Raw genomic sequence first — 24857 nt, 5'->3', positions numbered from 1 at the left:
ATTTGCAGTGTGGTTCTTTGGTTTATTTTACCTTGAAAATATGCTCATTAAGCCTAAAAAGGGCACATTTTATCAGCATTTCAATGAAAGCTGCTCTAAGAAAAGGAGGAGTCAAATCTCTGAAAGAGTGCAAATAGAGTGCAGATTGTGGGAGGATGGATTGTAAGAGAATAGAGATGGTGCAGAAGGCAATCTCGCCCCTGAGGAGTTGCAGCTGTACTAACTACCAAAGAGTAAGAACAGCATTGCTCTTAATAGGTCATCACTGTGTCCAATAAGGATGGTGCAATGAGGGTGGGTGTTATAAAATAGTGGATTAGCTGGTCAAGGGGAGAGTTGGAGTTTGTCAGCTGTGCTGTGATGTGTAAGGGTCATGCAGTTGTGTTAGGGACAGTAAGGATTAGTATGTGCTGTGAGGGACAGGAAGGAGTCAGCTGGCCATGAGGAAGAAAGAGAAAAGGAGTCAGTGTTGCAATGAGCTGCCTGTGAGAGCTCACAGAGAGAAGGTATGAAAGTTTTACAGTGGGATGATAAACTGATGGTGGCAGTCTGTTCCCATCCACCGTTGACTGGTGCCAAGCACCAACACCACCAGCAGATTAGAGCAATACAGCTACATGGAAACAAGACCCAAAAGGAGGATGCCATTTACAGTCTGAAGGATCTAATCCCAGCTAAATGAAGCACCATCAGCAGGAGCACATCAAGGAAGCAGAACAGGAGGTTTCTCTCTATTTACCAGCAATGCAGTCTGGGACTCTGGGTTGTCATGCAGGCTGGTAATTGTTTGCTTGGCCCACCAGACAAACTCTGTGCAATGTGTTGGAAAGAATTATGCAGGTGTGTTGGTGCACTTTGGATTTACCAGGAGCAATCAGGATTGGTCACCAGGTAAAGAGCTCTTGCCTGACAAACACAAGACTCTGTGCTTTGATGCTCAGGGACAGCCCAGGTGAAATGTGCTTCTGACCAGCAGCTGCTGGGCTTTGTGCTCTTCTACAGCCCCACGGAGGAAAGTTCCTGGCCTTGGTGCTTTGCTGGTGGACAATCTGTCACTTAAAAGTGTGTTCTGGGGAATTTGGTGATGAATGCATCACACACAAAAATAAAGAGAAAATCTGGCAAGCTGAACTTTGTTCATGTCAGTAGTGACAGCTGATGAACTTGCTTGAGGTTCAGCTCATGAAGGACCTCTTGCTGCAATGACAGGCTGAGCTGTTCCCATTGTCACTGGGGAGAACATCACTGCTGGCTGGTGGAGAAGCCTTGGGCCAGCAATGTTTATGTGCTGGATGTGAGACTTTGGAGGGAGGGGAGGAAAGACAAGGCCCCAGCAGCCCCAGAGCCAGAGCAGTGCATGTGCTCCTGCATCTGCCCCGGGGCTGATGCCAGCCCTGCTGCAGCTCTCTGCTGGGGCTCGGGGGATCAGTGCCTGCTGGGAGCAAGGCACAGGATTCTTCCCTTAGTCTTTTGCCAGAAACTTCATCAGAACAGAGAAGCTGCCAGTTAGGGGAATCCCTGGCCAGGCTTCAACACTACCTTCCATTCCATTCCCTTTCCATTGCTGCCCCATGTTACATGCTCCTGCCCTCAAATGGCAGGATGGAAATAATATTTCTGGGGGTGACTTCAGGGCTTGCCTGAGAAAGAAGGTGTCTCCTTATTTTCAAATTATCAGAAGAAGAAGAAGATCCAGCCAAGTCCAGGACTCAGCTGTCAGGACTGAAAAACAGAGTGCAAATCAGCCCCTGCATCTCCTACATCCCCAGGCTGTACCCACCAGACTCCTCTGTTCCTGCTGTAGCAGTCATCTCTCACACAGACCTGGCTCCCCAAGAGTCAAGGACACAAGCTCTACTCCTCTGAATTTCAGCCAACAGCACTAAGATGTTCCCTGAGCCCACAGAAGAGCTGTGAAGGAGATATCCCTGACACTGTAATAACCAAATGAAAACCACTGCCAAGAGATGGGGCTGGCAAGCTCAATTTTGGCCTTTTATCTGTTGTGAGCTGCTCCTTAAGACAGTTCTCATCCTCTTAGGTCCATCCTCACTACTGCACCTGACAGGCAGAAAAGATAAGGGATGGAGGGGGTTTTAATAGGTGGTTTTCTTCTGCTTTTTAACTGGGTCCATTGGTATGTTTGTTTCCTTGTATGGCATCTAAAGACAGGTCCAGATCTCCCAATGGCACCTTGCAATCCCCAGACACTGCTCTTGCTTTTAGCAGTGTGTTTGCTCAGATGATTTCCAGAGGTCCCCTCCAGCAAAAGTTATTCTATACTTTTATCTTCTAAATCAGCCCAATTGCTTTTCACATATTCACTAAATGTCTCCTATTTCCTTGAGACCTGTGCAGGTACCTATGGGCATGTGGTATATTGAGAGGCATTGGAGGAGCTTGACCTTCATGAACGTTCCCAATGAAGAATGCATGATCTTTTGGCAAACATTTAACACAACACAAAAAGAGAAAACAGCAGAAACACAGGAACCTCAAAGCATTTAAAAAGAAATCTCAATGAAAGGGGCACAACCTTATTCAGAGATTTAAATAATCTGTTTGAAATTTTGAACTCTTTCAAAGGTTCATCATGGAACAGAAGAGGTGACTGATGCCCTCAGCTGACAGGGGAAATCAGATCAGCTTTAAGTAACAGGAACTGCACTGGCTGCCTGCAGCACAGCTCATGTTGGGCATCTCATGAGAGGACCACAGGAAAGCCACATGCTTTTGACAGTGCTGAGAAAGCATTTCAGAAGCTGCTTGTGCTCAGGAGGGTGCAAGCCAGCTACCAACATGTTCCAGCACCCTCGAGGAAATCTGGGACAGAGAAAGCTCAAAGGCCACTGAAAGCAAGAGCAGATGCCATCCATCCTGCTCCCTTCCAGCCAGGCTGCAGGGCAGCAGCTGCAATGCTCTGGTTCCTTTTGTTGCTCTTTCCTAACTCTGTTACCACCCAAAGGTGTTTTGCACAAGGACAGATGAACTGCCTCACCTCTGGGTGCTCAGCTGGTAATGAGCTTCCAGGTTACCAGTGTTGTGGACCAGAAGAGTCTTCTGGGTGCTGTACTTGACTGGACACACCGAGAAGTCCAGCTGGGCAGGGAAGTCCAGGACAACTGGGGCACCAATGGCCCGAATTGGCACAACGATCCTTTCCCTTGCAGTGATGCAGACAAGCTTGTGGGAATAATTCTGCAGGAAAAGACAGTGGATCAGCACAGGACATTTAGTGCCATCCCCATGGCAGAAGAAAAAACATTTCCTATAACCCTTCAAGGACATCAATTTACCTATTCCACCCTAAAATGAACACTAAGTTCTACTAATATGTCACATTTTAAAGGCACCAGTGCACTTTGCGAGGCCTGTCTCTGTTGCATTAAGCTCATGTGTCACTTGGGTCATACGGAGAACTACCCTAGGCCACCATAATTTTTACTCAAAATTTTAAAGATGTGAAATAGTTCCTAAGTCCCTTCTAAGGAACATGGAGCTAGGGAACACAGGACATTCCTCTTTAGGTTTCAATATTCCCACTGTTTGAGAATAGGATAAAGTGTTAAACTGACTCTAAGCAGCAAAAGGAAGATGAGAAAACAGCTACACCCAAAGAGATCCTGCACCTCTGGCCTGGTGCAGAAACATCAGATGGCTCAGAACTCCCCTCTAACTTTGCCTCTCCAACCAAGTCAGGAGAAGAACAGTGCCAAGAGGTAGCAGGATGCTGTTGGAAAGGGCCTCTCCTTGCTTCCCTGCAAGGCTTCCTCCCTTCCATGCCATGTACAAACTCTTCTGTATGAACAAACCTCCAGATCCCAGCACTGAGATCAGACTTGCCAGGGCCTCAGCACTGCTGTTCAAACCTCCCCACAAAAGCACCTTTGGCACGGGATGGGTGCCAGCTGACAGAGCAAGCACAGGGACAGGCATGAAGACAGAGCCCCAGCAGTGTCACTGCCACGGGCTCTGGGCTCACAGCTCTGCCTGCAGCTTGTACCTGCCCTGCACGAGCTCCTTCAGGCAGGTGTCCCAGTCCCCTGCAGCTCAGCAACCTCCTGCTGACCAAGGGCACCCAGAGCCCAGTGTGCCTGTGCCAGGCTGGGCTGACAGGCACAGCACATCCTCTGCCCTGGCCCTGCAGCTGTACCATGCTCACTTGTGCTCTGGGACAGCACAGCTGCAAGGCTGGAGAGCAGAGGGGGTGAAAAAGCACCATCTTTGCTCCAGCCCAGGGTGAAGCAGGGAAGCTGTTGGCAGTCAGGAAGGAGGAAAGCTCTCTGACCTCTTTGTTCCTCTGGTGTTTTCCATCATAATGAAACCCCTTCCACTGTACCTAGAGATGGCCCAACATCTATCAACAGCCCTCTGTCATTTCCATCCTGTTCCCTCTGCATCTTCCCCTGGGAATGCTCAGGAATGTGCAGCGAGGGGAAGCAGAGCCTGTCAGGCCTGGCTGCAGTGTGCCAAGGTGTGACTGGCTGCAGGCTGCCTGCCCACGGCCTGGAGCTAAGCTCACAGCATGCAATGGGCTGGAGCCAGAGTGCAGGGAAAACAATGGCTGTGCAGATCATTCTGTGCTTTGGCTCCTCCACTCTCACCTTGTCCTCGTCGGGGGTGAAGCGGATGCGCACAGGCACAGACGCGCCCGGCAGCACCACACGGTACGCGTCGTTGGAGCACATGAGCTGGAAGTAAGGTGAGCTCTCCATGGAGACCTTCACCATCTGAGGAAACTGCAGCAAAGACATGAAATGATGATTGTGCCACTTGTGGAAACAGGACGAAAGGAGACCTGTCTGTGCCCTGGTGTCATCCCTCCTTGGCCCCTTTCCCAAAGCACTTTCAGCTCTGCAGGCACAGGCACATCATTCACAAGGCTGAACTCAAATCCCTTCTGTCTGCCTCCAGCATTTTGGCCAGGGGCAGTTGGGCAGTGCCTGGTGGGAAGGAAGGGCTGAGCAGGTCAGCACCAGCAGGATGGAGTCAGAGCACCTGAACCAAGTCATCTGCATATTCAACAAAGCCAAAAAACCTGCTGGCTTCTGCCTGCACACAGCCATGCAGTTGTCGTGTTCCAGAGGGGGATTGTGCTACCTGAAAGCAAACCAGCACATTATCCTGGGGGAAGAAAGAAATTCCCTTTTTCAGCTTTGGGTAGGGATGTTGTGGGGATACAGTCAGGCAGGCAGACCAGCCAGAGAGGCGACCAAACACTGTGGTGTTACTGGGAATAAAATCAAATCTGAAAGGCAAAAGAAGGAACACAGCAAGACAATCCCTAAAACAAGGAGATGACAAAGAGAATTGAAATGGGCAGTAAAGCAGCAAGGAAGAATCATAAAACTATGAGAGCAATCAGCTTGCCCAAAGTGACAGAAACACAGACAGGCTGTGCCTGTTGACTATGGGCTTCAAAGGCCTTTTCTGCCTGGAGAAACATGACCAGCACTGACTGACGGTGTGGTTCCAGTACTGAAAGCCAGTATTGGCTCTCCAGGGCTTCTTGCTGCCCGCGCAGGCAGGCTGGGCTGCTGGGCATTCCTGCCTGCAGCCAGCAGGCCAGGTTCTGCGCTCTGGCATTCACAGACACAGCAAACATGCATTTTCTAGCACACTGATATCAACCCCTGAGCACCAAAATGCTCTCCAAAAGTCTAAACCAGATGATTTTGACTCCCTCCTGTCCCTTCTCACCAGCCCACACTTGGCACAAGCCTCATTTGAGAAAATGTTTCCCTGACTGAAATTCAAATGGTCGCAGTTTTCCTCTTTACAGTGGAACACAACTGCTGACATTTTTCAACTTTTTCTCTCTCAGCTGTCTTGGGAAACTACAAAACAATCACAATTACTTCAAGTGAAGGTGAAAACCTCCAGGAGCAGATGGCTTTGGATGTGCTCTGGTTCTCCAAAGGGAAAGCAGAGCACCGTGTTGCTTTTGGAAAAGCTGAGCAGAGCTGGATGAAGCTGAGCAAGAGCCTGAAGTGGCACCTAAAGGCCCCTCACTGCTTCTGCTCCATCAGCCTGATTGCAGGGCTCTTTCAGAACACATTTCCTGCAGTGCCAATGCCATTGATGAGAAGTGATTCCAGCACAAAGTGGAGAAGACTCAGCCCCTGAGCTTTGACTGTGAGCTGCACAGAGGGAGCCAAACAGGTTGAGAGAGGCAGAGATTCCTACCAGGAGCCAAGATTAACCAAGGAGACACAGGGTGTGATATAGACTCGAGGCAAAGCATGAGAGCTGGTAAGAACTCTACAGCCCTCTACATTCCTATCAATCCAGAGCTTTCAAGAGAAGGAAACTCCTTTGAGCTAGATACCATCAACGCATGGCCAAAATCATAGGACAATTCCCAGCACAGGAAGATTTCCACCATCTTGCAGAATAAAGGTGCTGAGACATTTTCTTCTGCATGTGCTGTAGCAGAGAACTTGCTTTGCTGTACACTATGGAAATTACACCACTGTTCTCTTCCAGCACAGTGTTAAAGCTCCGGGTGCCAGCACTTACCTTGTTCTTATTAATGAGAGACAGCACCATTTCAGAGACCTCATGAGGGACGAAGTTCTGAAATACCATCTCTGACAGGGAAACCCCAAGCGAGCTCTGTTTCGGAGGACCTGACAACAACTGGAGAGGAAAGGGAGAGCATGGAGAGGTTCAGCTGCTGGGAGGAAGGTTCATGAAGGATCCCTTACACCGCTCCCCAGTAAAGTACAGACTCTGGGGAGCACATCTGCCCAGCCCATACTGGGCAAACAGTAGCTCACGAACCTCTGCTCTGAGCTGATTGAGAACTGCTTGATCAGCTTAGAGCAGGCTCAAGCCAAGCTGCTCCTTCGGCATGTATTTCTCCAGGTTTCTTTCTCCACAATGCCAGGCAGCACTTCCCTTAAGCACAGCCCTGTGCCCATGTGGTCACAGAGCTCTGGGGCACTGACTGAGCACTCATGGAGTAAGTAAAACCCATGGATTTACAGGAGACTCCATGGGAAAAAATTCTGGGATGTCCTTTACTCTGAGACAGGGAAACCCAGGCCCACACAACTGCAAACACCTTTTTTGCTCTAGAACTTAGACATCAGTAGGAAGAGAACGGTACCAGAGGAGGTGTGAGAGATGAGGTGATTTTTGCTGAAGCCAAAATGTTATTAAGCAAAAGAATGGAATTTGTTGGTTTCATGTGTTGTTTGTGGTTGGATTTGTTCAGGTTGGTTTGTTGGGTGTTGCAGTGAGAGGGACGGGATTGAAGACCTGGCCAAAAGGGAGTAGGACGAGAGGGGAGGGGACAGAAAAGTTGGTGGTCAGTAGAGGATGGAAGCACCTGAGTACACATCCAATGGGAAAGGGGACAGGGACCGCCCCAGCCGGGTGTAAAGGGCACAGAAAGATTGCCATTTTCTCGGAGGGTGTGTGTGTGCTTGGCTCTCCACGAGGGAGACACACCTGGCTCAGCTGAGTAGTTACTAATAAACTGTTTTCTTTTGCTTCAATGATTTTGTCCCCTTTAATTTACTTAAAAATTAGTGTGTTTCAAACACAGGGAAATGCAAAAATAAAAAGACAAGTGAGGTGAATGCTGAATGAGGATGAGGTGAATGCTGAATGAGGATAAGGTTCAGTTGTTTTCTCAGCAACTTGGGTCAAAGTAGAGTTGGTACTTCCTTTTTCCATGAGCTTTAAATGGATGCTTTCTTGGAATTATTGCTATCTTATTTGATACCATTGTAGAGGCACGTCTGGAATGACATGACAACAACAGCAAATGCTTCTGGAGCAGAGACATTGCTTTGAGAAAACTCTCCCCTGCTTTGTCTGCCTGCTCCAGCCACACTGCTGTCACTGCAGGGACACCAGCAGGTCTCCCGTGTGACTGCACAGCAGACACATTCTGCCGAAGGGAGTGGCTGCAGCACACTGTCCCTCAGTTGTGCTCTTCCCTGAAGTGCTCACAACGCCCCTCTCCAGGGCAATCCTTAACCAGTGTGTTACATGTCTCAAGCTGCCAATTTCCTGTGTGTTATGCGTCTCTTGCTGCCAATTTCCTGCTCAACAGCCCACCTCAGTCCCCCACCCCTCTGGACTGTGCTTTATACTGAGCCAGTACTGCCAGAAAAGCAGATTTAAACACACCTCTAAGTAGGCACTGATCCAGATAAAGTACATCCATTCCCCTCTGCCCAGGGCCAGTCCCCTCTACACCTGGCAGCCTGCAAAATCTAACACCCCATCCAGGTCCCAACACATTGTTCCAACTCAAAGTATTAATGCAATTAATTCATTTTGTTAAATCCAAAGTAATTCCTACAGGTCCTCGGCCTTCAAAGGTCAATGCTGCCACTCTGGAGGGAATCTTGTGGTCCCGAGCATTTGATGGTGACCATACCAAAGCAAGAGGAGGCTATTTCAGCAGGAGAATGGCAAATGGCAATGTTGTCCCTTTGTGTCCCCAGCAATGTGTCCCTGTTAGCAATGGCAGCTACACTCCAGCACACCCCAGCAGCCTCAGCAGAGATTATTTGTTTTGCTTAGTGCAGATCAGGACTCTTGGCAGTTTGCAATGACAACAGGCCCTGCACACTGAGGTATTTTCCTGGAGGCAAGCCTGTCAGAAGCACATACCCTCTTCAAACTTTATGTTAAACAGAAAGGAAAAGAGCAGGAAAAGGCTACCTTTTGACGAGCCTCACTTGTGTCTTGAAGTGGGCCAATTCTGGGCAGCATACTCTTCCCAGTGTTGGCCTCCTTCTTTGTGCCGAGAAGCTTCTCCCTCAGGAACTTAGAGGGAAGCAGCTGAAAGGCAAAAATACACCAGCTAGAGCCTCAGAGATGTGCTTGTCCAGAAAGGCTTTTCTTGAACAAGTGGCACTGGTGAATAACTTGTGAGTACAGCCACTAGGACAGTTCTGGAAGCCCTGGAAGTTTCCTGCTGAAATACTTAGCACCAATAAATTAATAATACAGAGTGCAATACACATACTCCAACCACATGGCTCTGTCCCGTTAGTCTCTCCATGATTGGATGGGACATGGTTGGGGATTTCTGCTCTTTGGGCATTTGTTTCCTCTTGCGTTCCATTGGACTGAGGCAGTGACCTTTCCAGAGAGTGGGGAGGAGCTCTCAGAACTGCCTGAACCCCATCCCTGCACAACACTCAGAACTCACAGTGAGGAGACAGCACTGCTGGCTGAGTCCAAGAGATGCAAGAAAACAAAGGCGTACCAAGAGTGAGGTGCACGGGAATGTGTCCAAGTTTTAGTTCTATTAATTGTTTTCTCTGTCTGGGCTGACAGAGCCCTCCACAGAAGAAAACAGAGGCATCTCCTTGACAGAGCCTCAGCAGTGGGACATCTTCAGCCAAGTGAGCTGCAGACAGCAAGGGACCTTTGTGGCCCTGGCTCCAGTGCTGCCTGCAGGGCTGGATCTGTGCTCACACAGCAGCTGGGAGAGAACAGCTGCTTTGGAAGCTCTTCCAGCTGGGACCAGCCGTGGCTCTCAGGGCTTTGGGCAGAGTTTGAGCTTTCCCCCCACCTGCCCAGGTGCCCAAGGGCAGGATGGTCAGAGCAGCACAGGTGAGGGCCCATCCTGACAGAAGGAATTCCTGTGGCAAAGGAGAGGGAAAGAAGCCCATGCTGAGGGCTTCCACTGCCCCGACACATCCCACAGCGTTCCCTACTGCACCAGGACAGCCCCCAGCAACAGCAGCACGGCACAAAGAGCTGGGGAGGGGGTCTGCAGCTTCACAGTGCTGCTGGACAACAGGGGCAGGGAGAGCAGGGACACCAGGGCAGTTTCCAGTGGGTACTTACAGTAAAAGATTTCAGCATTTCCCGGGTCAAAAGACGAGGTGTTGGTGTCTTCTTTTGCAATCCAGACGCCATTTTGAAGGGAGGATGTCGCAGATGAGCGACAATGCCTCAACAAAACTGGAAGGAACAACAATGGAACTCTGAAAATCCAGAACCCAATTCATGGCAGATTCAAGGGATATACTGGTGCTAAAAATTTTATATTATTTGAAAGTAGTTGAGTGCTTGTTTGGCATAAGTAGCTAGTGTTTTTAGGCCTCTAGTTGGACTTTATTTGAACTATATGGCTATGTTGTGCAATTCAAAGATGGATCGTACTGAAACCTGGAGCTAAAGAGCTGAACATTAATAATAGTTGGCACAGACAAAGCTGCAGCTTAAATATTACCTAAAAATAGCTAGAGTGGGCCTCCTCTTCTTTAGGCTAAACCATCTCTGCTCTCTCAGCTGCTCCTCACAGGACTTGTGAGAGACTGGAATGTTATGGCTAATGGCTTAAATTTTGTTATAAAGGACTTTTTGCCCATTCTGACAAAACTGAATAAAGAAGCTGAGACCACTGAAGCCCACCCCTCCCTGAAAATGCCTCCTGACTGGAACTTGGCACTGTGAGTTAAGCCACCTAAGGGAACTTGAGACAAGATCAAGGTGACACTATTGTCCTGTTATCGCAGGTCTGGGGAGAACTAAACAAGGCTAACGGAGAAAAATGTATCCACAACAAAGCCAAACGCAGCAGCTGTCCTGAAAATCAGCTCTGTCTGCCTTCAGGCTGGGGGAAGTCATAGCCACAGACTCGTCTGCTGAGGCCAGGTTTGCACACAAACCTCCCATCAACAGAGGGGGAAGGAGGAAATTTTGGGCTGTGGCACAACCTCTGGTAAGGGGCAGTGGACACCCATCCTCCCTCAGACAAACTGGCTCAGCTCTAAAACCCCCCAGCCCCAGAAGGCCACATCCAGGGGACATTCCCATCAGGGGCAGCTGAGGGGGTGTCAGAACCCATCAAAGACCTCCAGAGTGCCCCCAGAGCCATTCCTGAGGCCTTGCACCAGATGGCTGCATGGCATGCAAAGGAACACAACAGATCTGAAAATCCACAACCCAATTCACAGCAGGCTCAAAGGGGTATACTGGTGCTAAAGATTTTATATTATTTGAAAGTAGCAAGAGACAGAGTCCAACTTGCCCCGCCCTAGGGAGCTACCTGGGCAGTCCCACCTTGCCCAAATCTGCATTAATCCATTGGAGTCTCATGTTTTGTGACACCTCACCACAGAGAAGACCAGAAGAGGATTTAATGGTATGCCAGTGAGATCCATGCAATGGTGATACTTTCTACTTTCTATTTAATCTGTCACTCTATATTTCTCTTCCCCTCCCCAACCCCCTTCTCTATTTCTCTCTCTCTCTTCTTCACATTTACTGTTACATAAAATCCAGACTATTGACTTTGGCACATTGGTCTTGTTTGCACCTTAATTCAGGGGCCTCTCCCTAATAATTTTAATAACTGGATCATAACAACCCACTGAAACTTGAACAGAACTCATTCACCTTTAAGCACCTTTAAGTAATCGCTATAGGAAAAAAAGGTATAGAACAGTACATTTAGTAAATTCTGCATTTCTTCAGTGAAAAAAAAAAAAAAAAAGGCACAATCTGTAGACCATATAGTGCATCCACTCAGCTGTACATGCCACTGAACTGCTGTGCCAGAAGACTGGCCTTATCCCATCCTGTATTTCCCTTTGGAATTCTCTTTCCGAGCACAAATGTGACAAAACCAAAAAGTACAACTTCAGTCAATCTTTACCTTCAAATGAAATTCAGTACACCCTCGCAGAGACCAATGCTCGCGAGTTCAGAGACCAAAGCTCGCAATGTCCTGTGAACAAGTCACTTGTCAAATCGCTGAGCGCAGCCGTTGCGCGAGCCCAGGCTGCGAACAACTACCGCGGAGCGCGCTCTGCGGCAACTGAGGCGGCGGCGCCGTCACAGCCGCTGTGGCCGCGCCCGCGGTTCCCCGGCAACCGCAGCACCCGATCGTCGGGGCCGGGCCGGCGGCGGTGACGTCGGGGGGGCCTCGATCCCCGCTCCTTCCAGCCCTGGTGCCCCCCCGGTCCCCGGGCGGAGGGGGAGGAATCCGCTCCGGGGCGCGGAACGTGACGTGCACGCTGGCAACGCTCCTCGTTGCCAGACCCTCGGCCCCAGCTCCGGGCTGCACCTTCGCGACGGGAAAAACCCAGGGTCTCAACAGTTGGTGTTCAGCGCATAGTACAAGTGGGAATCAGCGAGCTGCAGGTCCTGGACAGTAACAGGTAGCTTCTGGTTCTTAGGGACACACAAGGAGCAGAAGTAATTTCCTGGTGTAATGGTTTATCACCTAATCAGCAGCCAGGAATTAGTGCTCCAGAAGACTGACATTATGATATCCTGTATTTCTCTTTTGCATTCTCTTTCAGAACACAGATGTGCTAAAAGGAAAAAAAAGAAAAACCAACCTACAATATTTATCAACCTCTATCTTCGAATGAAATGCAAGACTGATTTTCAGTTATATTCCAAACATTTTAATAAAAACACGCTAGAACCATAATTGTTGCAAGTTTCCTTGCAGTAAACTTGAGATTCTAATATTCTTTCCAAGTTTATCTGTAATATATAGGATTATATATTCTAAAGAACTTAGGTTTGTTAAATTACTGCATACACCTCCTGCTGCTGAGCAATAGCACAGATTGACTGTGTCTTCAGCAGAACTGGTTTGTCTTAGTAGAAAGACTTAGAAAGGAAAAACTTTCTGAGTTTATCAGAATTAAGAAAGTACTTTTGAAAACAAAGGAGGGAAAAAAGACCAACCCTCTTAGTTTATGATGTTTCTAAGTCTACTACTCTGTGCAGCCTAAGGAAGCTGTAATGGAATAAGGGAAGAGAGATCTTACAGCCATGTTATCCATAAGTGTGTGGCAAACCTTCACACAGAGTGCCTGCATGGCCGCTTTGAAGACCTGGTGACAGAAGAGCAACATAGGATTGAGCTGAGACAGACAAATATCCAATTCAAGTCAAATGACAAGTGATTTCATTTTCAGATGGGGCCACAGATTGTACGCTGCTCACCATCCTGGGGCTTCAGGATGTCCTGCAGCATGGCTGAGCCATGAGACTTGTGGAGTAGAATTATAAAAAGCACAAACATTTCTTATGCATCTATATTGCATTACACTTAATTTTTCATTAGTGTCAAGAGCATATCCAACCACAAATTTATCTGGAATTTCAAAGCCAGTATCTGTAAGAAAATACAGTTCTTTTTATACTTCAGTGGTGTAAGTAGCTTTGAAATGCACAGTTGGTATTCAACACATACTTGAGCTGAGAGTAATAGGCATCATCTCCTTCAGGGTGCTTTCTTAAAATCTGAGCTGTAAATTGATGACAGAGGTTAGAATCTAAACCATTCCCATGAGTCAGTAATATAATGAAGGTGTTAAGAGAATGATTTTTATTAACAAAATAATTGTTTAAAACCTAGTTATGAGTTAGTCCTGGGAGAGGACACAAGGAGTGAGATTTTACTTGAGTGAAAGTAGATGAACTGTGATTCAGTAGGACTTTTCAGTTTGGAAACAAGGCAAGTTTAATAATGTGAAGTCAAAACAAATGCCCTCTAGGGTCAAAGCAAAGCCAAACATAGTTAAGGTTTGATCTGTTTCTGCTATCTAAATTTGTATATCAAATAGCTAAACCTGCACTCAGGCCAACCAGGGGAAAAAAACAAGGTGGTCATGAGGTCTCAGGATAGCATAGCTGTTCATTAGCTGTTTATGTGGTTTCTCCCTATTTCTCTTGACCTTCATGAAAGTTATGTGCCAGCTGTCAGATGTGCTGCCTGAATTGAAGTTGCAGGACTGCTTTGGAAAATACAGAAAAAAAAAACCAAAAAAAAAACCTGAGAAAACCACGATACTTACAGTCTGGTCTGTTTCCTGGATTCTGACATGTCGTTTTAAGGAGCAGGCTGTAAGGCAGAGCAGAGAAGGTTGGTTTTTAAAATGCCTTGCCCTAAGCTCTAGACTTCCATTCTCCCACACCTCCCCATAAGCGTCTAAAATCATTCACTTAAATGAAAACAGTGAGATGATTGCACAGAAAGGAGCAGCGTTCAGCCTTGAAGTGGAGGGAGAAGCAAAGGCTCTGATCTTTCTGTCCAAGTGGCTCCACTTTGTATTCAGTTCCCTTCAATCCCGTGTCTCAGATCTTCGCCCTTCCATGCAGCAATGCCTCAGCACACTCAAACAGCACAGAGGGGGAAGCATGTCCAAGTGGCCAGTAATGATTTTAGTGGGGAGGGAGGGAGAAAAGGACAATTTCTTCTGCAAAATTACATCTATTCTTGCTTTGCCTGTGCACTTCAGAAGAAACTAAGAACCTCCTGGACAGTCACTAGAAGGACTGTCTGGATAACTGATGCTTAAAGCAACTGTTTTTATAGAGCATTGTGGTTACTTGACAGACACAGGGATGTTCCACACAATTTCTTTAGAGATCTACTAAAAGCAGATCTAGAATGCTACTTGAAGTCATCTTCCCAGGGCTGACAGACTCAGATTCTGAAAACCTCTATGGTTGAGGGTATTAAGAAATCTTCAGAGTGCTGTCATTCTAGTATTGAGGCAACTGAGGTGGTGTTAGAAAACCTATGGAAAGAGATGAATTTCCTTCAAACATAAAGTAAGAAACAGGGAATGCATCAGACTTCATGGACTACATGGAAAGAGCCATAAAACCTTTTTTTATTAATTTGAGCAGTGAAGATGGTAGTGCACAGGTAAATTTCCCACTTTAAGAAACACTTAATTTTTCAGCAGCTGGATAAGGATTACTTCCTGCATTTGCTTCCTCCCACTCCAAACTTCAAGCCAAACAAGCACCTGTCAGCATACACTGCCTATTGACCCAAATGATTTGAAGATGTCAGTTAGGGGCTTTATCCTTGCACCTTACAGGTATATACCTTTTACTATCATTGGTTTCTTGTCTTTTATTTTTGAAAGCAGAGCTTTCATTGTTCTACCAGTCTCAATAATGTCCTGAAAGAGATAAAACAATAATTATTATAACAATCCTTCAAGTTGGAAAGGAAAACCAGACTGTCAGTGGATTAAATGAGAACATACCAACCTGGCAGCACAGTAACATACTTAATTATTATATGTAGTATGTATTATTTTGAAAAGAAGGGAGAAAAAAAAATCTGTATCATTCCACAACTCCTTCAGTCATTACCTACCTCTACTACTAACACATTCTGAAGGAAGGGAAAGGGAAAAGGAAAAGGAAAAGGAAAAGGAAAAGGAAAAGGAAAAGACTTAAATTGCAATTTGCAGAAAATTACACAGGCAAGAAAAGCACACTAAAACACTCAGTTAAAAAAAATTGCACTGATTTTCAAAGGAGATTGTTGCTTGAACTACTGACTTTACTTTGGTGCTTTCTGAAGAGTCTCTCTGTTAGTATTTATGAAAGCTTAAAATGTGGTGATAAAGGCACCTATGTCAGGGCCAAATATTTCTCCATGTAGAGCACTAGCATTCTAGAGCCACACTGAATGAGTCAGTTTAATATGGTTCATTTCTGGGCATTCTGGGATAAAATGGGGAATAGGCTCTTTGGGAGCAGTCATCACTGATCACTTCAAGTTTCCACTGAGATCAGGGGGAATTATTCACTGTTTCAAATCCCAGTAATTTAAATCAGTGTTAAGTGGCTGGAAGTATGCAGTATCAAATCCATCTTAAATCCATCTTAATAAAGATGGATTTCCTGGAACATACACAAGAACAGTTGTTTCCCTTTAAAAGCGGAAGATGCTAATTCACATCTTCCCATTTAGTGCAGACAGTTCCTCTCCAAAAAAAACTGATTTTTTTTTTCAGAAGAATCATTCTAGAAGGAGAAAGAAGAGATGGAAGTCATATAAAGTATGCCCAAAAGGGTTATCCTTATTTGAAAGGTGTGCTGCTCTTGCTTTTTGCAATAGGATGGAGTTTGAGCTCTGCCCCTGACGTTGTCATGTTGAGTGTTCTGCTGTATGTTTATTCCAGTGAATGTACAATATCCACCCTTTGGGGCAGATCAGCAAATCAGTTCCCACAGCTTTACAACCCTGAGCATTTCATGCATCCAAATATTAAAATTATGGGTTTGAATGTCCAGCAATTAAAAATTAACTCAACTTCTTTTTCTATCTCATAGAAAATCTGGGGTTACAATAAACAAGAATACTTCCCACAATACGGATGCCTCCATTCTCTGCACACCTGCAACTCAGTCTGATCTGCAGTACTGATAAAAGTTGCAGGTTGTAGTTTCACACAAATCCAACGTTTTTTCCTGGGATTTTTGCTCACATGGAAATTATCTAAAGGATTTACTTTCATTTTCTCCTTAAACTCTGGAAAGATGTGGTTAGTTTTATACTATTTTGGTAAGTAGGCCAACCTCATCATCCTGTTTTTCAATGGAGTTTCTTCTGTGTAAAATTTCTTTTGCTTTCTTCCAGTAGTCTTGCAAACATCTTTTTCTGACTTGCACATCCAATTCTTCAGCATTGTTCACATTTAAAGAGTTATCATATAAATTCAGAGACAACTGTTCAGCTTTATAAAATACAAAACAACATTAATATTTAAAATTTTACCAAGTAACATTTTTAAAGTATTTATTATATTTTAGTATGCTGAGGGACAGCCCCAATAATTTAATGCAAAAAACCAATTTTTATAAAATTTAGATTTATACATAAATGTCAACATACTTGAAATATACTCTGCAGTTACAAGAGGTGAGCTTGCAACTATAGTTCCTATAAACTGTTTTCACAATGATGCCGTGGGAAAAAAAAAGCTTTTTCATTGAATTAATTCTGGGTTCTTCACCAGTATGAGTCTCTGCTTTTTTAAAAAAACAATTCCATATTAATGGACACTACCAATCTCCACACCTCCTCAATCTGACACAAACCTCTCAGTTGTGCTTGCAGCACAGAAATGTAGATACCTGTTTGTTTTTCCTAATTACCAACTGCACACCCTCCACATGCTGGAGATTAGAGGACAAGGTCTCTGTGTTTCATGGGAGGGATTGTACACATAAGTAATAAAAAACTAAAACAGGGGACCCAAAAATACATCCTATTTTAGAATAAAAAGATCAAGATTTCTTAATATTAGAAATTAATGCAGACACAGTGATTTTGGGCTTGATTATCTCCTGGTTTATTCTCTCCTTCTAGTGGTACATCCCCAGGAAGAGAGTATCCAGTGGGTGTTGAATGACAATGTTTGTATTTTCCACACCATTTAGAGATGGGAAAGCTTTAAGAACTGGCCCTACGTGGAGAGGTTTCACAAATGCATTTTTGCAACACTGTTGGAATTTTTACTTCCCTTTTTTCTGCCTAAGTCAGTTCTTGATGACAAAAAGGCAACTTTCTGTGCAGAAAACAAACATCTTTTGGAGTACACAGAATTACAAAGCTGCCACTGTTAAAATCCCTTGGGGAATCAGCAGAACACAGAGATGGAAACAATCCCTCTCCTTTTTAAAGCAGTCACAGCGAGCTTACTCATTTGTTTGCAGTTCTGCAGCACAAAAGTAGCAGCTTTGATGAGTTCCTCGTCCTGAGATTCTGTCAATACCTGAATCATGAGTGGCAGCCCGTTGTTCTGAAGCAGCTCACGCTTGTTCTCTTCTAGAACAAGACAAGGTAAAGGTTTGGTTTGGTTTCAGCCCCACACACCTTCACCTTACAGCCATTGTAGGGGCCAACACTGGCAGCTATCTGCACGTTTCTGTGGAGAGAGAGATTTTCATTCCAGACCCGAGCCTGCTGCAGTGACAGCAGGAGAGCTTTACATCCCACAGGATGATGTGACCAGAACTCAGGTTGCTGTAAGAAAACTGAAGGATGACTGAGACAAGTTATACAACAGAGCTCCAAACTCATTTAATTGTGGCCTAAAACATTTGAATAATGACTCCTGTATTTCTTCTCTTCCATTACCTGCTCTTGGAGTAGATATGTGACATTTCTGTGAGGTCTGAGATGCAGAAATATCAAAATCTCAAGGTTTATATTTAACAAAATAAAATTAGTAGTTTAATCCTGGTCTAGCCAATCTGTTCCTCCTCATTTATTATGTAATTAGCTGAATTTTTATTGTGATCTCATTCCCATATGGATTCATATAACTGATAACTTGCTAAACATAGTTCTTTCTTCTTGAAACTTAATTTAAAAAAAGAAAGAAAAAATTTTAACATATTTATTTTGACAGTGTTGACATTTTAGGAGAAACCTTTCTTCTGTTTGTTTAATATTTTTTCTATTCAAAAGACATTTTCCATTAAGTATTGTGTCACTAATTCTTCATGAAAAAATGTCTGCTAAAATAAATTTCTGACCTATTGAGCTAATTATTGAACATGTTATTGGCACTCAGAGGATGAAAATCAACCGGGATTTTTGAACATAAGGCCTTTTTCTTGTTTCTCTAAACATACATGAGAAAAACCAGAAGTACAAATGAATTTCCCTTTCTCTTTGCTTGCACTACCACAGAACACCAACTGAAGTGCTGTATTTGTAGCAGATATGCTTGGGCAAGCCCTGAGGAACTTGACAAAACCATTTCAGGGCTACCTCTTGCTCCTGAAAACCAATGCACTTACATGGCTTTTACAAATATTCCTGGCCTTGTAAGCAGTGGACAGAAGCTGTATGTGCCAAGGACCATGAAAAAGAGAGCTCAAGAGAACTCTTTTGCTGGGCCTGGAAAGCTCTGTGTCCAGAGCTTTCAGGTCTGGATTAATTATTCCCTGTGACACCTAAGCCCAGCTCTGAATTCTTGCATATTTAGTCTACTTTTTCAAAGCTACTAAAGACACTTCCTGCTAACAAGCTTTGAAATTTAAAGATGGAACGTTATAGAACATAGACATTTTTGTCCACATACTGAGACTGTATTATTTAATAGAACAATCGTGTCCCAGCCTTGATGAAGTGACACCACGGGAGGAGTCAGTGGATGAGAATTTAGGAGAAGCTGACAGACAGGAAAAAGAAAAAGCAGATCTTACCACAAACTTCAGTACAGTGTCCAATTGTTAGAATAATACTGATTTTTTCTCCTGTGCTCAGTGTCTCATTGGACAGCAGCTTCAGCAGCTCTGACACAGTGTGATACTTTGCCAAGACAACACCCATGGCAGCTGTTTGTTAAAATAATTGGAAGAAAATAAACAAGATCATGAGTGTACAGGAATTATCCAAGGATAAAATCCTGGGTTTTGAGGGAACTCTACAAAGCCCTCAAAGCCTTGGGCCTGCTCAGCCCTGCCCTGCTCCACCTTGAACAGTTCAGATTAGCCCACCCCTCCTGTGCTGCTCCCAAATCCAGCCCTGCCCATCCTCCCAGCCTGTGCTCCACGGAGAGGAGGCAGAAGATCTGAGGAATGAATTGGCACTGTGCAAGTTTTGGAGATCCCTGCTGAGTTTCTCCACGTCCTTTATCAGCTCCAGCACGGAGCCAGAGAGAGTTGAATAAGACAACAGAGTATCTGCCATAAGAAGAGCAGGGGGCAAGCCCTTGCTGGCACTGGCAACACCACTGCTAGAGCATCCACGCTGAGGCCCAGTCCTGTCAGACCCAACTGATCTGAAACTTCCCCCACGACTAGTGCAGGATGATGCTTTTCAACTTTTGGGAACTTCCATTTGAAGCTCTTATGGCAGAAGTGTGAGATCCACCAACCATGGCCACAGCACAGGCTCGTCAGGATCACAGGTTTCTGCAAACCTTCTGTGGAAAACACAAAACCTCATCAGGAGAGCAGTACCCGGCCAGCAAACCAGAGCAGAGTGTGCTCTGCAGAAACACCACATGTGCTCAGCTCCACCTCTAAATGACTAAAGCTTCCTAAAGCTACACAATTCATTACTGAGGCATAGGCCTAACGCCAGGATCCAAACTGACTGGTCAGATCCAGGCCCAGAGCTCAGCTCTACTTACCCAGCACGGGCTGGAGCATCTTATTTTTAATTTTCAGTTGGGTTTAAATTTCACTGTATTTATTTTAGCAACAATGGGACAGTAATCCATCTCAGATGAACTGAATCACTCCCCACTTACACCTCTGAGTTTTAAAAAACACTGCAACATCCACTGGGATGTTTTCATATCTAGGAGCAAACACAAAAAACTTCATTAAAATTGTTATATTTTCCATATCTTAATCAAGTCAGTATTAGAATAAACCTGTCCAAAATGTAGTGTGTATGTGTATTTTTAAAAAGAGGGAAGAGTGAGCCAAAATGGAGCTACATCACTTCTATTCAGCCACAAACAACAAACCTAGAAATATTTCTGTCCATAGTTTGTTATTTGAGCATGATTTCCTTTGCACAGTAGCAGCCTCCTTTTAATATTTCTGGCCTTTCATTACTAGTAATTCTTAGTAAGTCTGATGTAAACTACTAAATATTAAATTCACAATTGCAAGGTGCATTAAGTGTAAATAATACACAGCCATTAAAGTATTCAGAGTGCAAATAAAATTCAGAGTGCAGTTGAAAATCTGTGTAGTAGTAAGGAAAGAGTCCAAGAGCACAAGGCTGCTCCGTGGTACTGAGGTACAGGAGACAGAAACCATGCAGCACAGCAGCAGAGCCCTCAGTCAGGTGGGTGGAGACATAACAGAAAATATTCTCTGGGCACCTACAGACAGCCCCAGGTGGGTAAAAGACCTGGAAAATCTGGTTCTTAGTCTTTGGGCTATAATCAAAAGACTTACTTGATAATTATATCTAACAGTGACAGAAGGTGTTGTTTACTGTAAACCCTTACAAGGTTCGAGGGTTCTTAAAGAAGTTAAAATACAATAAAAATGAGGATAAATATTAGCAAATTAAAAAAAAAAAGTGACTTTGTGGTGGTGTGTTTTACTACGTGTGTAGGTTTGGCATTGGATCTACCCTTTGCATATCCAACACAGTATCCAAAATTTGGCAACTAGGAAAAAGCACGTTTTCCCAACTGCTCACCACCCCACAACAGGCCTATCACTACAGTCTACTAAAACTTTGTAAAACTGATGCAGATTATAACAACAAATTATATTAGATATCTTACCACACTGATTTATCTGCACCTTTTGAGTGTTCATTTTTGTTTTATCTCTGTTCTTGTTCTACAACAGCAAGGAAAAAGTGTTTTCAGTTCTGTTCAGATTAGCAGTGTTTATAACAGATGCAGTAGAAATGGCATCATTTTTCTAAAATGCACTTTTTCCAGTTTTTCTGCTTTTACTCTGTCATCTCTCACACACACAGTTTAACTGTTGTATGGCAAAGTTTCCCTTTGGAAATACAGCATTTTATAATAGCCCTGCATTTATAACTACCAGGTTATCAGCTTTTGAGAGTGGACATTCTGCAGAAATCAGGTCACTCCATGTTACCACTGAGGGGCACTGTCAGTAAAGAACATCCCCTGCTCTGTGTCACTGATCACAACAAAGCTGATCCAACTTTCCTTACCAGAGTGGCCAACTCTGCCATCAGCCAACAACTGGCACTAAGACCAAGTCATGTCACTTAGGGGGTGAACACTCTAAAACACTCGGCCTCCTGCTGCTCAAGGAGCCACCAAACCATCAGCATTGTTCTGGCAGCACTGATCAAGCCAAGGGCAGTGAGCACAGAGACATGTTCCTTACAGGGAGAACTCATTGAAATTCCCCAAAGACACTGGCACATTACATGAACCATGTAACCCACCAAACCCCACAGCATTGCTTCTTCACAAACCCCACGGGGCAGCCTCTGAGAGCAGAGCAGCAGAGGGACATTCAGCTTTGGAGGCACAAAGATGCTCCCTCAAACATGCCCCAAGTCCCAAACAGGGAAGGTTGATGCAAGCATCACAGTAAGCTCTTACAATTTCTCCAAAAATTGCTTCGCTCCAGGTAGAAACTTTAAATCAGTGGCAAATGCAGCTTAAGAATGGATTCATTTTCCTTCTCCAAGTGGAGCAAAGGCTCAAAGCAGAATCATTGTCATCCTAATGAAGACAGCCAGTTCTGCTTTCTCTTGGGAGTTACTGATCGCCCCCATTCCTTTCCTGCTTCCCTTAGAGATTGAGAATTGAGAGTTCATCTCCCTGCAGCCTTTCAGAAGTGATAACAGACATGCATTTCGTTTTCCTGCAAATCCAACCCTGCCACAACAAGGAAAAGCTTGTGAGCCTTCCTCACCTCTTTTTGTCCTACTGCCACCAGCCCGCCAACCTAAGAAAAAACACAACCCACCCAAATAAAAGGAAGGCTGTAAAAATGAGTTTGCTCTGGAGCTAATTGCTTTTCAGAAGAGTTTAATTTAATACGTGTTTATACAATTATACAATATAGGAAGCACAAGGAGTTTAAAACTGTATGCATACAAGGACACATCTTGACCTTTACCTGGATCTTTTTTACTTTTGCAACCCACAGAAGGTACACAAAATAGTATTGATAAGCCAGCCTACATTAATTAGAGGCAAACAGCTCACCTCGCTTGCTGCATCACAGAGCAAGGTGGAAAGACAAGCAACTAGATTTGCTTCAACAAACAGCTGGCAAATGTTGTATATAAAACTCTTCTCCATCAGGTATGGAAAATAACCCAGTAACATTGCTTCAAACCTCAGAAACCACTCCTGGAGAAGTGCAGATCTGTCAACCTGTGTGCTCAGCAGCACCAGAGCACATGGCTGGCACGGTGAGCAGACCAGCCAGCCTGGGCAGGACTTATCCCTCGAAACCCAGGGAGCAAAGGCCAGAGGGGAGAAGTGCGGGTTGTTGGCGTCCTGTGGAAACCAAACCCCGCAGCAGCAGCTGAGGCCCTGAGGACGCTGCTGTGGAACAGGACTTGGGGCTGTCCTGGCCTATTGCAGCTCCCTCGCATCCTCCTCCCTCCCTACAAACGTGATGTAAGACCACACGTTTCTGTGGCAGCACCAGCTGATTTCCTTGCTGGCCACCATCAGACCAGCTAAGGCTTTATTGTGATTGCACAGCTACCAAAACCCAGTGCTGCTCCCAAAGCAGGGATGGAAGGAAGTATTGTTCTTTTGGGGCAAACAGTACTGCATGCTTAGTCAGCAAAGAAGGGCAGAGAAATAGGTTACACTTAGAATAAGAGCCCAAAAAGAAAGTGAATTAAACAAGTGCCAAGTGATTTATCTGGGGTAAGCATGGAGTAAAACAAAAGCCATGTGAAGGGAGGGAGCATCTCACAAGTGCCTTTTGTGGTTATTGGGGTGCAGTGATACAATTGAGCACAGAATAAATAAGCTGCATCACTGGAAGAAAAGGGGGCAGTGACCATAACTCTGTGGCAGGAGTAGGGCCTGGGGTGGGTGGTGGGTGCTGAGCCAATGGAGGAGGGCATTTGCTGGATGAAAAGGGGGGAGGAAGAAAAGGGGGCAGTGACCATAACTCTGTGGCAGGAGTAGGGCCTGGGGTGGGTGGTGGGTGCTGACCAATGCAGGGCATTTGCTGGATGCCCTGCCACCACCTACTGCTGACAAGTGACTCTTGCATGCAGGAGGTGCACGATTATGTGATGTGTGAAGCTGTCAGTGGGATAACCAGGAGGACAGAGAAGATAATAGAAACAGTCCTTACCTGCAAGTTTATTCACCCCTCTATAGAAGTGTCAGCCAGGCAATTCTCTTTCCTTGTGAACAAGGTAAGTCTGGCTTGCATCCTGGCATTTAACAGCATGGCTGAGGGGGTTGTGTGCTTTTGTTAAAGCCCCTCTTTACCCTTCCTGAGGCACTTTGTAAAGTGAGTGAAGATGCTTTTAGAGATGAGACTGGTATTTAATTTCCCCAAAGTAAAATTGCAGTTACAGCTGCACTGCCAAGGGGGATCATGGCCACTTCCAGAGAAATGCCAATTTCTCTGCTCACTGTAAAGGGAGGTTTTGGAGGATGCTCCAAGGCATGTTGATGTCTGTACACCGATGCTGTAGGGATGCTGGGAAAAATGGAGATTCCTGTGAATTCCTCAGGCTGACAAGGAAAAACCCATCATCTCCTGTGTCTCTTTGCCATCTGCTGTTGGCATGGATGTTTTATGGGATAGTTATATAGTACAGCTCTGTGCATTTCCCTAAGTCTCACCTGCTTCAAAGGACCCCAGACATCCTGAAGCTGCAGTGATAACACTGAGGCAGAGCAGGTGCCCTTTAGTCTCTGGATCCCAGCTCCAGCATGACCTTTCCCTCCCCTGAAAGTTGTCTGAAAAAGAGAAGATGTTTCATCCTTTGGTTTCTGTAGTTTCAGACCCCTCTTGTGGTTTCCAGGCTTCCCCTGAAGTACAGAATCCCCCCTGGAACAGGCAGTTCAGATAGAATTTAGGATCTTTTCAGCTCTCTCTGATTCTACCTGCCACACACACAAACTGATTTATGGCATACTAGGGCATAGCACCTGTTTGATATGAGTACATGCAGAACTAGCTTCCCAAAGTCTCTGGTTTCTCTAAACCATGCAGGAAGCCCAGCACAGTGCATAGACAGGAAGGAAGAGCCTGGGCTTTTCTGAGGCTGCTAGAGCCAGTAAGGCTGTGAGAAATGACTGTATGTGAGTGAGGACCATCTAGTGCTGTTCCGCCCAACGGAAAGACAAAACTGGAGACAAATGGGCTGGATTCCCATTCTGCTTTAGATCTTGTTCAGCAGCCACCTCCTCTCAGGAGCCTATTCCCTCATCTGTACGTGGGAGTGTTTCCCTGGCCCCCAGATGATGCTGTGGTTTCTAAACATGAAAAGCATCTGCTATAAAGAAAAACCTCCTGGAAGGGTAGAAACAAATAGAAAGGGTAAATAGAGATGTATGCACTTCTGGGGCTGAAGAATGTGAGATGCAGCAGAAGCAGAAGAAGGTCTGTGGCTAGTTGAGGCTGGTTTTCCTTATCTGTTTTTC

The 24857-nt window shown here is 45.2% G+C and overlaps 1 protein-coding gene and 1 long non-coding RNA gene across 2 annotated transcripts in view; both read right to left on the bottom strand.

Moving 5' to 3' along the window:
* Positions 1-12815, bottom strand: part of LOC132332980 (hydrocephalus-inducing protein-like) — a 35654-nt gene extending 22839 nt beyond the window's left edge. Inside the window, exons 1-5 of the mRNA XM_059857706.1 lie at positions 12765-12815; positions 11776-12046; positions 6520-6629; positions 4605-4739; positions 2999-3198 (exon numbers count right to left, since the gene is read on the bottom strand). Of these exons, the coding sequence (XP_059713689.1) occupies positions 2999-3198; positions 4605-4739; positions 6520-6629; positions 11776-12046; positions 12765-12815 (767 nt within the window). The remainder of the gene's footprint in view (positions 1-2998; positions 3199-4604; positions 4740-6519; positions 6630-11775; positions 12047-12764) is intronic.
* A 959-nt stretch (positions 12816-13774) lies between these two features.
* LOC132332946 (uncharacterized) lies at positions 13775-16461 on the bottom strand. Its single transcript, XR_009488017.1, has 3 exons — positions 16327-16461; positions 14840-14915; positions 13775-13843 (listed from the first exon to the last, which is right to left on the bottom strand). It is a non-coding gene; the product is annotated as an uncharacterized LOC132332946 (long non-coding RNA).
* Between the last annotated feature and the right edge of the window lie 8396 nt (positions 16462-24857).

Source organism: Haemorhous mexicanus, chromosome 12 (genome assembly GCF_027477595.1).
Source record: "Haemorhous mexicanus isolate bHaeMex1 chromosome 12, bHaeMex1.pri, whole genome shotgun sequence".
NCBI classification, from domain to species: domain Eukaryota; kingdom Metazoa; phylum Chordata; class Aves; order Passeriformes; family Fringillidae; genus Haemorhous; species Haemorhous mexicanus.
The sequence above is the reverse complement of the archived record's forward strand: the minus strand, read 5'-3'. Positions and strand labels throughout refer to the sequence as shown.